General features: G+C 40.9%; 1 protein-coding gene across 28 annotated transcripts in view; it reads left to right on the top strand.

Moving 5' to 3' along the window:
- EXD3 (exonuclease 3'-5' domain containing 3) overlaps positions 1 to 13,384 on the top strand; it is a 296,945-nt gene that overhangs the window by 80,831 nt on the left and 202,730 nt on the right. For 24 of the 28 annotated variants that reach the window (XR_012654086.1, XR_012654087.1, XR_012654088.1 and 21 more), the window contains one exon: positions 12,893 to 12,957. The exons of the other annotated variants lie outside the window; for them this stretch is intronic. Coding sequence is in view for 18 of the 24 variants with exons in the window: in XM_075054953.1 (XP_074911054.1) it covers positions 12,893 to 12,957 (65 nt within the window). In the remaining 6 variants the exon portion in view is untranslated. The remainder of the gene's footprint in view (positions 1 to 12,892; positions 12,958 to 13,384) is intronic. 28 annotated transcript variants of the gene reach the window in all.

Here is a 13,384-nt window from a genome sequence, read left to right as displayed (position 1 = left end):
GTGACTGCCAGGACACAGTGCTGCGTGATGCAGGGCACCATCATTCAGCATGTGAGACTAAGAGGTGAAGTACTGCTGGTGGGTTAGTTAGCTTGTCTTCCTTTTATCCTCACCTGGTGCTCAGACTGAAGATGTGGAAGTAAACAGAAAAAAAGAAGCATTTGTTTGTAATTCCTACACATTTACATTTACAAAAAATCTGAAGAGGCATTTGTTACAGTTTTCTGTATCTTTCCTCTCAGCAGATCTGTTAAGGCTAAAAATACCCATGCATTGGGGGAGATAACACTAATATCTGCTGCAGACTTAGGCTTTTGGTTTTTTAACTAGCGGGAGAGATTCGTACAAGTTTTAACATGTATTGGGTAGAGCATATGAAGAGGAACTCTCACACAGATACTGGAAAGCTGTGAATTTCAAAGTAAATACTTAATAAAAGCAATAAGTGGCAAAATGTAATGTGTTCTTATATTTCTTAGCCTTGTTCCAATAGTTGTGTCTCCCTCTGATTCTGCCTTTGTCAAGCATTGGACAATAAAAGCTGTGGGCTTTTTCCTTGCTGGAAATGTTAGTTTCAGTTGTAATTGCAAGATTAGAAAGCTCACATGAATCCTAACTTAGGTGAAACTCTCCTTAATTTAGGCAGATATTAAGCATTAATTAAAAACTGGGTTAAAAGAGTTAGGGTGTGGACCCAAGCCAAGCAAAATTCTTCCTTAGTTGATGCATATGGAAATTTTTGTGTCAGCTTTATTGGTTGAGAATTTCATCCATGGAGCTGTTCCTTCAAGGAGATATTTAGGTTTAAAGCTTTGGCTGAAATACACTGGTGTCACTTGGTTGTGATAGGTTAAAATACATGGACTTCTTCAGCTGAAGGTCTGAGGGTTTGTGTTGCGGTACTGAAAGTGGACCAAATGTTTATAGCTGTGCATTTTAACATGTGCTTAAACACAGTCTAAATACTTTGCTAACATCAGGAACTCTCAACATGTGAAAGTTTCTATTTCAACTTCTATTTTTAAAAACAATTTAATTCTCATTTGGATACTTACAGAACAAAGTTTCCTTGAACCTGATTACCTATCTTCAGTGATCTGAATGGTCTCACCTAATAGAAAAACAACAACAAAGTGCATTGCTATTTTACTGAAAGGGTTATTTTAATATGCTTCTGAAATGCTGGCAGAAAAGCTGAAGTGTACTTCAGGCTCAAGCTGTGTTTCTCACATCTAACCTGCAGATTTCTTTGGGTGATGGGGTTATCCAGCCACAGATGAAAACAAATTAAGTGTCTGATATTAAATACCTGAATCAGCTGTACCAGTTATGGAACTGTGTGTATAACAGAAATAGAAATCCTTAGGAGCTAGTAGAAGCAGGATGCCCTTGGTGCCTTTCACCTTGCAGGTAGGGATGAAGCTGCAGCACTTCTGATTCTGTAAAGGGCCCAGTTGCCAGTGGAGGTCAGCAATGTGACCATGCACATCGGCCTCAGAAAAGGAGAGGTTCTGGCCCCCATTCAGCATCTGCTGATACTTCTGAAGTACACAGAAGTGAGGAACTGGTGGAAGAAAATGTGGGAATGGCATTTAAACAAGATGGCATTCAAAACATGTACTATGGCTTTTTAGTATTAACAGTTGGTTGTTTTTTTTTTTTCATAGAAAACTACTTAGGAGGGACAGTTAAAGTTTCTTAGGTTTAGAACTTGGGGATTTCCAGAGATGTCTGCAGGGGGAAAAAAAATAATATCTTTTTAGCTTTATGGTAGTACTCTGCATCTGATGCTTCTTTCCCAAACTGCAGTTCAGCCCACTAGACCTGCTGCTGCTGCTGTTCCTGACAGTCTCAGTGCTAAGTAACCATAAAATAAGGACATACGTAAGAAGTTCCCCCTTTTATCCTGGACAATATTAGTTTTCTTCACCTTTGCAGGATTGAAAAGCTTGAAAGAAGAAATAGTTTTCTGGAGTGCTGTTTTCAATGTTGGTTTTAGACTCCTGAATTCCCATTTCCATTAAAAGTGCCATTAACTTAGTGTAGGAACATTGACTGGTACTGTGGCTATGACAGATCTCTTCTGTTCCGCACCTTGCAGAGGTGTGGTAAGACAGCCCCACTGCTCAGCAGTGGGATGTGAGAAATGGCTCGTTCCACAGCAGTGAATGTTGTCGGTGCTTCTGGGAGCATGGTGACTCACTCTTTACCCTTCCTTCCTCAACACTGAGATGTTTTATGGGAACAAAAACCATTTCTCTTTATTACTGAAAGAATGCATGAGGCTGTTGGCTAAAGTAAGTAAAAAAAGCTTGGCTGAATTTTTGGAGGAAAATAAATATTGTATGATGAAACTGTGGGTTTTGCTTAAATAACAAGAATACAAGCCATAGTTTCGGCTCGACGGGGATCCACCAAGCTCAGTGTCTTCAGTTGCCTCTCTGGCTGTGCCTGGCAGTGAAGGTGTAGGGAGAGGGTGTGAAAAATCAGAAGGGAATGAGGGAATGCACTGCTGTCCTCCCTTCTGGTGTGTGCCCCGACTCCCATCAGTCTGCAACTCTGAGTCCTCCTGTGCCAGAGATTGTATTGTCATCTTGGTGCTTAACAACTCTTGATACTGAGGTTATAGCCCATCTAACAGATGAGGAAGCCATTAAAAGTGTTGCCAATTACTTGCAAAAGGTTTATGATTGTTACATTTTTTTAGGCTTTTATTAATTTGGATTTCATTACCTGCCTAGAAGGCAACTCGTTAGTGTTATTTTTAGAATTGTCACTTATATAAAAATAGGTGCACTTCTTGTCAAGCCAGGGTGTATTGAAAGCATCCAAAAATGATTTGTTTGCTTGAGGTGGTGACCCACATGCGTGTTCAGAGCAGCGGTGTGAGATGCTCTCCTTTGCCACTGTGCAAGGGGAAGGGATGTTTCTGCTCCTTGAGAGTGGGTCATCTCGGGCACTGTGTGAGGATGTTCCCAAAGCTGTGTAACTTGGTTAGGTTTCATTTTTATTTCTTTATTTGGCACCAGATCTGAAAGGCATCTTCTGCTCACACACCGCCTGCAATGCCTAGATGTTGTTGTTGCTCAGGTGTCTGTAGGCACTGAGTGGGAGAGGAATGTGAGTGGCCCTTGGGGCCGATGTGGGGTGGGGGAGAAGAAGGTCCTGGTGTGGAGTGCCGAGGGTGGAGGTGCACTGAGCCTGCCTGCCTTACACTCTGGTGTCTGGTAAGCAACTCTCCTTTCTCTTCATTGACAAAAAGCACTAAGAAAATAAGAGGAAAATGTTATTGGCTGTTCTGCTCAGACAAGCAAGCCTTTTCTTTTAATGAGAGTGCATTTTGTTTGATCTGTGTTTTTTGGGGGGGAAATGATGAATTTCAGCCATTATGAAAACAAAAGCCATGGTTATTTGTAAGGATTGTTTTACAAGAAGCATATGTGTGCTTTATTATTCTTTTGCTTGAAGTGTGGGGATTGTTTTCAGTTGGGAGGTTGCATTAGAAGAATGTGAACTTCTGACTCACTGAGAAATAGAACATGTATTAGCAAAATTGTGAGGTTTCCTATTATGTTCTCATAACTTGAATTTCTCAGAATGGAAGGGATCTCTTTTGCTCTTAGTTAAAGAATGACTTTTACTGCCATTGAGAAAGACTGGATTCTTTTTCTAGAAAAACTTGTATTCCTTTCAATACACTTTTACTCTACCCACTATTCTTCATTTCCCTTTCTCCTCTCCAGCATGGCAGTTTCTCTTTCTCAGTGTTCTGCCTGTGCAGCTTGTTCTCCAGCCTTATTTCTGTTTGATCTCTAAATTTTGACTTTTCAGTAATGATGTAGTTGGCACTACAGACCGAGGTATGGCTTAACATAGTGATCCCAGGAAGGGGTGGGCTCAGTTAATGGCATCTGAGGAATTCCAGCTTTTCTCTAGAAGAATCAAATGAGAAACATGAAATCAACATTGAGTGCTTTATGATAAGCTTTTGCAAGGATATTAGAGAAAATAAATTAGTAGAGCTAACCCTTTGGTATAGTACTACATGCAGTCACATTAATACAGGTGATCAAAACCAGAGACTTACACTTCAGGAATTGCTGGGCTCTACCTTGCCATTCTGTGTGCAAGCTACATAATTGAATTAGATGTTTCTATTAAATCAGGTCTGTCTGAAAGATGGCGAAGAACCATGAGAAGATAATCTTCTAGATACTGACCTCCCTCCTACAGTGAAGCAAAATATTTCTTGCTGAGTGAAACAACTGTCTCATTTGAATTGAAAGGAAGCTTTCCCCTCTGTTTTTGATACAGGGAAAAAACTGGGGTAGGGGGCATTGTTTCGGGTTGACCTGACTTTTCTCTCTGGCCTATGAACCAAAACATAAACTGGTTCTGCAGTTCCAAGTATTGTCTGGACCACCTCGTGGCACGGAATTAGGTGATGTGAACACCTTTATTTCAGTAACGATTCCAGCTGTGGGGAAGCCGTCTCTTCATCTGCTGTAGAGACTGCAGGGGAAACCCAGCCATGGCCTACAGACCTCCTCTCGTCTGGCAAGCAGGAGTAGATGACTATCATGTAAGGGCATTATGGGGCTGGAAGAAATGTATCGGAGCAGTCACAGCTGGTCAACAGATGGAGAAATAAGGAACCATTCATGTTAAATGAGGATTCTGGCTACTGAAAATGAGCTGATGTTCATAATCAGGTGATTACAAGTGAGGAACTTACTGGGTTTGGGGATGGTTTTTTCTTTTTTTTTTCCCCCTTCTGTCTGGTGCAGATACTTCCACTGGCTGTGTTAGTGTAGAAGGTGAATCCAAATGTGTGAATGAAGAACTGGAGGAACAAGTAATAAATGCTTTTCTTTGGTGAACCTAGACTCACAGACCTCCCAAAAGGCTAAATCTTTAATGTTAAAATTATAGGGGAGGTGTGTGGTGTATGGAGTTTTTAAGACTGTGGTAGCTGCATGTGGTTACTTCCCTTCTGAGATCTGAAGCATTCTGTGTGATGGAGTTCAAAGCTCTGTCGATTAGAAAGCTGTAGCTAAAATTGGAAACGGAGCCAAAGGCTGGAGTGAGCCAGACATACCTTATAAAGAAGGACCCTCTCCATCTTGTTACTTCATTTCCTTGTCGTTTGAATTCAGCTAAACCCACATAGTTATACATTTTAAAAGCATATTTGTCTTTTGTGGGAGATGGAGTTGAGGAATTGGTAGCGGGAATGGTGAGTGAGTTTTGGAGCCCTGGAAATTGTGCTAAAGCAGAGCAATTTATTGCTTCTGAAATGAAAAAGTTTTGTGACATCTGATCCTCTTGTAAATTTTGCACTGGAGGATTCAGTGGTGGGATGTAATAAACATTTAAATTGATCAGGCTCTTACATGGCAGCATTCCTCTGCCTGTCTGCAGACACTGCTACCTGAGACATTTCCCTGTGAGCGAATAGTTCTGGGATGCTTTTATTCTTAGTGGGAGTCTCATCACTGCAGTCTGTGGAGATTGGAATGAATCACTGAGTGGTTACTCCTTAGTCATAGTGTTCTTGGAAGTGAACTGCTATCATTCCTGGAAATATCTGTTTTTCCTAAGACACAGACTCTGCCATGAGAAAGTATTAAAGAGCCTTTGACCCCCTTGCTGCAGGTGCATCTGAAATAGGAGTGGGAAATCCTCCCCATCCCCAAGATGGTGCTAGTTCACATTTAAAAGTAACACACAGGGGTGGAGAAGGATGTGTTGGAAGTTCATCCCGGTCATGGTGTTACTGGAATGTGAGGGATATTCCGGAAAAAATCAATCTCCCCTAAGACAACTGTAGACAATTTAATTGGTGATGGCAAGGTATCCAAGAGCCATAGACTCCCTTGGTTCATATGAACTTGCAGATCTGATCAGAAGATGACGTGGATGCTCATTAGATAATTGATGCGCAGTGCGCACTACCTGCACAGGTCCACACTCACTTCCCCATCCCTAAGAGCACATTTGTTGGGTGCTAACTTGGGGAGAAGTACTGTGGGCACCGGGCCCCAGGTGCTCCAGCAGCATCCACAGACACTCACTCACATGTGCTGAATGTGGGGAGGCATCCAGACCACACTGAAGCAACATGTGTTTTGGGGCATAGAGGTGTGAGGGGAATGCAGTGCAAACACAGCGGTTGCCAAAGGGTTGCTAAAGCCCTTGCTTTGGTACTGGTGGTCTTACCATGGTTTCTCGGTAGTTTGGAGTGCTGCCTTCTTGGCTGCTTGCTAAGTTGTTTGTTTTTTGATTCTTTATGGGGAAAACTACATTTTTATATACCTCTTCTCTCCACTCCCAGTTATAACTTACTTGATACAGTGCCATGTCTATTAAGCAAAACCATTTGGGACTTTTATATTCAGAAAGTGAATTGAATGAGAAAAGGGAAAAACTGACCTTGGGTTTGCAGAAAACGGTGGCTGTCTCAGCTGTACTCCTGTGTCGGCATGGATGCAAAGCAAGCAGAGGCTGCATTTCATTGCAGGTGAAGTAGGAAATATGATCCTTGGCACTGTTTGCAAAAATACAGGCAAATTACGGCAATGCCATTAAATGTCATTTAGAACATGTGTTCTCAATAAGAAATGGAGAATGGATTGGTACAAGGGGGATGGAGCAGCAATACCGACAAACTCACTTCTCAGGATATTGCAGCTGTCAAGTTCTGACCAGTGAAAAAAACCCGCATCCCACCTCTGTCTTTTGCAGCTTCTGATGTACTAATTACCCTTCGCTCTTCCCTCCCTCTGAAACCAAGGAAGAAAGTTACATTATCCTTGCTGCTAGGTCATGTTTTAACTGGATGCCCCTATGATGGAAACACAACAGTTACTCCAAAAGATACAGTAATAAGCAAGGCAGCGGGTGGTCTCTTGTCATCTGAATTTCTAACTCTTTTCAAAGAGATTTCCCCATCTCAATACTAGGTTTGTTGGAGGCCTCAGGCTTAACAGAGGGTTAAGCATCTCTTGAAGGTGAGTCTTCAGTACGAGACAGGGATGATGTGGCAGGACCAAATACTGTTGCAATAACATAATCCTAAGTGTTTAAAAAAAAAAAAAAAAGTGATTTATCTATATTGTAGCGTTCGCTACAGATCAAGGTTCCACGCTTAGATCACTGGTTGGCCCGGACCAGGGAAAGAGACAGATAACACACACAGTGTGAGCGCCAACTTCCGCCTTTTATTGCGCAGTTAATTCCTTTTATACTAACAAGGGGAGGCGGGATTACAGGTACATCACAAGGCTGCGACTAACCCTCTTAACTTTCCGTGACATCGCGAGATCTTCCGAATGCCGAACCCTACATCATATCATATCTCTTTTGATTGGTGATCGTTAATTCTAGCATGTATGACATCTTTACCTATTCCATGGTTATGTAGTATGTTGGATATCTCCCCAGACCCTGGAATAAATCGAAGTAAGAACAAATTACTGAAAAAGCCTCCTATTAAGCAAAAGGAGAATGGCACTGCCATGCCCCACTGGCTAATACCCACATATTCATGTATACATGCTTTTTCTGAAGTCTTTCTACTCATTTTAAAATAATATAGCATTTCATCTTTTGTTTATTGTATCTACTTCCTCTTTTTTTTTTTTTAAATTACAACCCAGAATTTTACAATGTATATTGTATAATACCTTTATATTCTAAAATTGGTTTTGTGTCTTTTATAAATGTGATTTCACATTGTTAGGAGAAATTCCATATGGAATCATTTTCTCAAGCTCAAAAATACTTAAACAAGATTGGAAGCTTTATTTATGTTACGTGTGCTCATTAAAAGTAGGCACAGCAAGAAAACCTAGAAGGTGTAAAAATCTGTGAGTTTCTATGGAGGACTTTCGTATCTTTTTAATTAAATCAGCTTGTTTTTAGAGATTCAAAAATTGTTGCTAGAAAATGTATCCGTTCATTTTTTGCATCATCAAAGTGATATTATTTCTGTTCCCTATCAGCCTTTTCTTCTACAAAACTAGCACACACTGGGTGTGAACTATACTTTTCTGAAAAAAATGGAGACAAAGCAGGTTTTGATAAGAAATTCTGATTAATTTTTTATTCACATAGCATACTATTTGTTGGTTTTCAGATGTAATTTAAATTACACGGCATTAGGTGTACCCATCATACTTCTGAAACAGGAGTTGCCTGAATAACTCTGCTCCCCCACCCATCCCCAGTTTATGCATTGCCTATACATTTATATATTTTAGTTTTTAAGTGCAAATGGGCTAGCAGCACTTATGGTGACATTGAAATATCTAGAACCTTTCTTTTCCTTTCAGAAAAATATCTCAGAGGCTTGTTGAGATGAACAGGAGTTTTCACAGATGACAGATTTCAGGGATTTATTGGGGCAGAAGGCACACAAAACAATAGATAATAGTAAAAATTCACTGATTATTTACTGGGTGGGTTGGATTTGTTATATATTCCATTAAACATTTATTAAAATCCTGTTAGTTTGCAAGGCAGAGGTATAAGCTGTCTGCCTAAAGATGACTTAGCCATTAGCATTTCATTCTTGACCTTTTCTGTCCATGAATTTCAGCTGTAATTGACTGTTTGGTGGATGCGATCCTGCATTTCAGTGACATTGGCCTCCTTTTGGGGGGTTCCTTTTTTTCTTGCATTCTGTATCTTTTAATTAGTTGACTGTAATTCTTCCAGGTTTTGGGCTGTGGGGTGTTTAATGGCTTTTGACACAAAGAGAAAGTGTTGAGAGATTTTTTTCATTGGTAAATTCCTTCTCTGAGGTTGTATGTCTCACTTTCCCCATGCGAGACACACAAGGAACCTCAGTCAGAAAGTGGGTTTCTCTTGCTGGGGTGTTTCAGCAGAACCAGTGAATAATGCAGCAGAATTTTGCAAGGACGCAACAGCAAAACCACTACTTTACCTCACCAGCCTGCGGGCACCGCTTTTGTTGTGATCACAGCAGGTTTTGAGTGATGTATGCACAAAGGAAAAGGAGAGAATGAACAGAAAGTAGTTTATGGCTTTCCTCAAAGGCACTTTTCTAACTAAAAAATATAAGCCTTGTGGTTTATATGGTTTTGAAATGTAACCACAGATATTGAGAACTGGAAAACATTTGATTTACCATCTCCTCCAATTCTGGTACCAGATTCAGGGCAGAGGAAATTTATTTTCAGAATGAAAAATGTTGAAAGGAAATACACTAATGTCAGAATTTTTACAACAGGAACATACTATTTGGAGAAACTATTAGATGAAGAAATTGAGGTCATTTGTGTCTTGATGGAGTGGATGCAGATGTGTCTTTTTGAGATCTCCACTGAAGTGCTATAACCTTGTTTTGGTGAAGCCTTGCCAGATATTTTATTGTCTGCAACCCGCTTTTTTTGGAGCTGTAAAGGATCAGTGTCAGACTGAGCACTTTTTCTTTGAGCTTGATCTAGGAACTGAATGGGATCAGCTGCCTGGGGCATGTCTCGGCCTCTCCACCATGGTAGACCTGGCCATCCTTGGCTGCTCATAGCTGGGAACAGAGAGCTGATGCTCTCCTTCTTGCCATGCTGCTTTTTTATGCTGTTTTAGATGGCCTTATTCTTGTTTTGTTTGTTTTGCTCATTGAATGACCCTTGCTAATAGCTGGATATCTCTCAGTAGGTAGGAGTCTCTGCAGAATTTAACTTTTTGTGAGAGGTGTAGATTTTTGGGTGTTCTTAGTGTGACATACGAAGGCGTTTTTCTGGCCTCTGGGACCCATCCTTGCTTTTGCAGGCACTGTTCTGTTACTGGTTTAATACATGTATCTTAGTAATTGCTGCTTCTTGCTCCTGCTGCAGGGGTTGGAGGTCATTCCCAAATTTTCTTGTTCTTGTCATCTGAGTTGAGCCCAGATGCACTTGTGGTTCAGTTATGACCATTTGGTTTTCAGTTGCTTTACTTTGTTCTTCCTTCCCTTGTATTTCTTCTTCTCTCCCTTTTGTGTTGAGCAATTGTCTGCTCTCCAGATTTATTCTGGAATGCTTATGAAACTTGTAAGGTCCTGTCCTTTTTCCTCGGATATCCTGGCATTAGTTTCCTGCTGTTTCTCTGGTTCCTTCTTGGATGTGGATGAGCAGGAACCTATCTGGTATTCCAATAGGAACATAACAGTACTGTTACTACTATATTATCCATGCCAAAGACAGTTATTTTTCACTCTTCAGGGGTGCCAGGAGAACCATGAGGGAGCTAGTCCCCCAAAGAGGTCCTGCAGGAGAAAGAAAAGAGGAATTGTTCATTTATTTCAGGAGCCAAAATGATGTGGACCTTCACATTTACATCTTCTGTCCTAGCTGGAGGGTGGCTAGATACAACAGCACAGGATCCAACATGAACTGCAGCATCTGTCCGCTCTGGTGGCACTAGGCAAAAGCATAATGTTGCTTTGTTGTCTTGTTTATGTTTGGCTTTAGGAGAGACTGCTTGTCGGTTATCTTGTCATGTTTAGCCTCTCACTGCCTTTCATCCTTAGATACTTACAGGGCTTTACCAGGTGAGGAAGGAAACAGCACTGTTCTGACACCAGTGTACTGCGGTTAATATTTCAGTGTTTCCTCTCCTTGTTCAATCCCCATTCTGGAGAATTGAGTGGGAATGGCCTCTTTATTATGCACAGACTGAACGGAGAACAAACCCTTTTGGTCAGGTCATGCCAGGAGGTGGGTGGTTGCCCTTCCCATGGTTGACCTTCTCCCGTCCCAGCAGTTCGGCACTGGCCTTCGCCGCAGCCCGGCTGGCCTGGCTGCCCGACAGCAGGGCTCGGCAGCGCCCCGAGACTCGTCGTGGAAGTAACTACATTGTGGGTGCATTCATTTCCAGGGTTCAGGGAGGGGGGAGGTTGTTTCCTACTTAGCCATGCTTGCAGAGTGGCATGCTGGCAATGTGCTGAGTCGTTTGAAATTGACTGGAGAGATGGTTTTCATGTGTCTATGTATTGAAAAAATGGTGAGATCAGATTTCAGTTACAGGGAGGTAAGGCAGGAAAAAGTCACGTAAGGAAAGGGCTTGTTTTGTTAATTGAGGTTTAGAAAGCTTTTTAACAAGTTGAATTATTGGCTGTATCTGAAGTGAAACACTACTTTCCTAACTGCTCTCATTTCCTGTATCATTCCGGCTTGTTCACTGCATTAATTACAGTTCAGATTTACAGTGTATTTAGTTACACACTGGGTTGCATTCTAATTTCTTTTCCTCTGTGTGTATAAATTTATTTGGGAGTCAAGCCAAGAGGAGAGTGTGTATGTATGCGTGCACACACACATGGACTGAATTTGACTGTTAGTTGCTAATTTTGTGGGGAGTAGGGATCTGGATTTTCTTCTGTTTTGTTGTAAAAAGAGACTTTTCTTTTTCCAAAGGAGCAGCAGTAGCTGAGAACAGCCAGTGTTTGGAGATTTAAGATTTCAGAACAGCCAGAGATGAGAGAAAATATTATCTTATGAATTGTAAATGTGGCATTTTTAATTTGGCTGGTGTTTCCCAGAGGTTAGTGAATAATGGGAATAATATCATTCTCTTGGCTCGACCACTAATCAGCTTGCTACTTAAAATATTTTATAAATGCAGTGCTTCAGAGTTTAGTTGGATGAGGTAGAGCTTTTCACAGTTGAAGTAGAATTTTGTGACCTGAAATATGAAGTGAGATGGGATACTAAGCAAGAAATCTAGCGTTTGGAAATGAGCTATTTAGGAACTTTAGAATGCAGAAGGTGATTGAAAGGATGTTTCCTTTTCAGTTTAACATTTTTCTTTTGGCTTTATGAAAACATAAGAGGAGGTGAACTAAATATACAAGGAGTGTTTTTGGAGAACTAATTCAGGTTTTTAAATTCATTCTTCACATTTAAATTGTTGATGCAGTAGAATAGTTTCATTCAGAATATTCTGAGTCATGGTTTTGTAAGTAAATAATTGCAAATCAAATAGAACCAGATATCAAAAATGTTACTGCTTTTAAAATTAAATATTCCTAAACATTTGGTTCAGCAATACTGAGTATGGTGAATAATATTGGTATGATGAATGATAATAGACACAAAATAACAACTGAATGCAAGTTCTCAAATAACTAGGTGAAAAGTAAAAGAGAAACATTCCAAATAACCTTCTTTTGAAATGATTGATCACTTTTCGTTTTAGCCTTGCCACTAATCACAGCGGCATTTCATCTTTCCTCTTCCTCAAACACCATCTTGAGAAGTCAAGTCAGAGCCCAGCCTGCTTCCAGCCCTGCGTGGCTTGCCCTGCACAGGCAGGCTTGGCTCTCCAGCACACAAAGACTGCCCTGGGCTTGGCAAGCAAATAGAGGCTGATCTTCCCGTAAATTCACCTGCTTGCATCTTCCATCCACAGGTTGCGATGAGGTTAACACTTAAGAGCCATTTCATTAAAATTGAGTGTGTTGATAATCCTTTCCAGCTTGTGCAAGATGCTTACTCTTCTAGGACCATTTTGTTTTAATATTAAAAAGGGGGAGTGGTGAGGAGGGGACTGGTGGGGATGTATTTGATGCGTAGGAGCAGCATGATTTAGTTGTAAATGCACAAATACAGCTTTTCAGTATTGCAGCCCATGTGGGTGTTTAGTTAAAGCCATGCATGGATGATGTCTGTTATTTTGTGAGGATTTCAGAGTGAGGGATTTTCGCACTTTAATCCTGACTGACAGTTGGAAGGTTGGTGGTTTCAAACACAGTGGCATGGAGTAGCCGAGTTCTCTTCGGTGAAACAATGCACCAGTGTGTCTAGGCTGCCTGTACAGAGCCAATAAATCTGTTTTGTTTTGTTTTTGTCCCCCTTTTCTTTCTCTCCCTCTCTTCCCCCTCCTCCAGGCCAGGACCCACTCCTATTGCTGAAAACCCTTCAGCTTCTCTGGACAAAGAAAGAGATGAAGAAGGTAAGGCTGAGCCTCCCCTCCACGCTGCAGTTAATAACTGCATGCAGAGCATGTCCAGATGCAGAATGCTTAGGTCAGACCTGCAAGTCTTCATGATTGCTTTCAGTTCCAGCACACAGGGGAAGAGCCTATGCATTTGCAGCAAGAAGTGAAAAGAAAAGGTAGCTCTATGTGATGTGAAGCAGCTCAGGGGCTCATATAAAAGAGCTGAAGTTTACAGGGCTGAGTTACAGAGGGAAAAAAATCAAAGTTGCTTTTGTTTTCTTCTAAACATTTTTTTTGTCCATTAAATGGAGGATAATTGGGTGAGAGGGAAGAATATTTCTAGTAGCTGAAAAATATGAGGCTTGAAGTCAGTAGAAAAGTACTCTTTGCCAAGTGGAATGATATCAAAGCCTTTGTATTCAAAGTATTTTTACTATTTTTT

The sequence above is a fragment of the Buteo buteo genome, chromosome 23, assembly GCF_964188355.1.
Source record: "Buteo buteo chromosome 23, bButBut1.hap1.1, whole genome shotgun sequence".
Lineage (NCBI taxonomy): Eukaryota > Metazoa > Chordata > Aves > Accipitriformes > Accipitridae > Buteo > Buteo buteo.
This window is presented reverse-complemented; position numbering and strand designations above follow the sequence as displayed.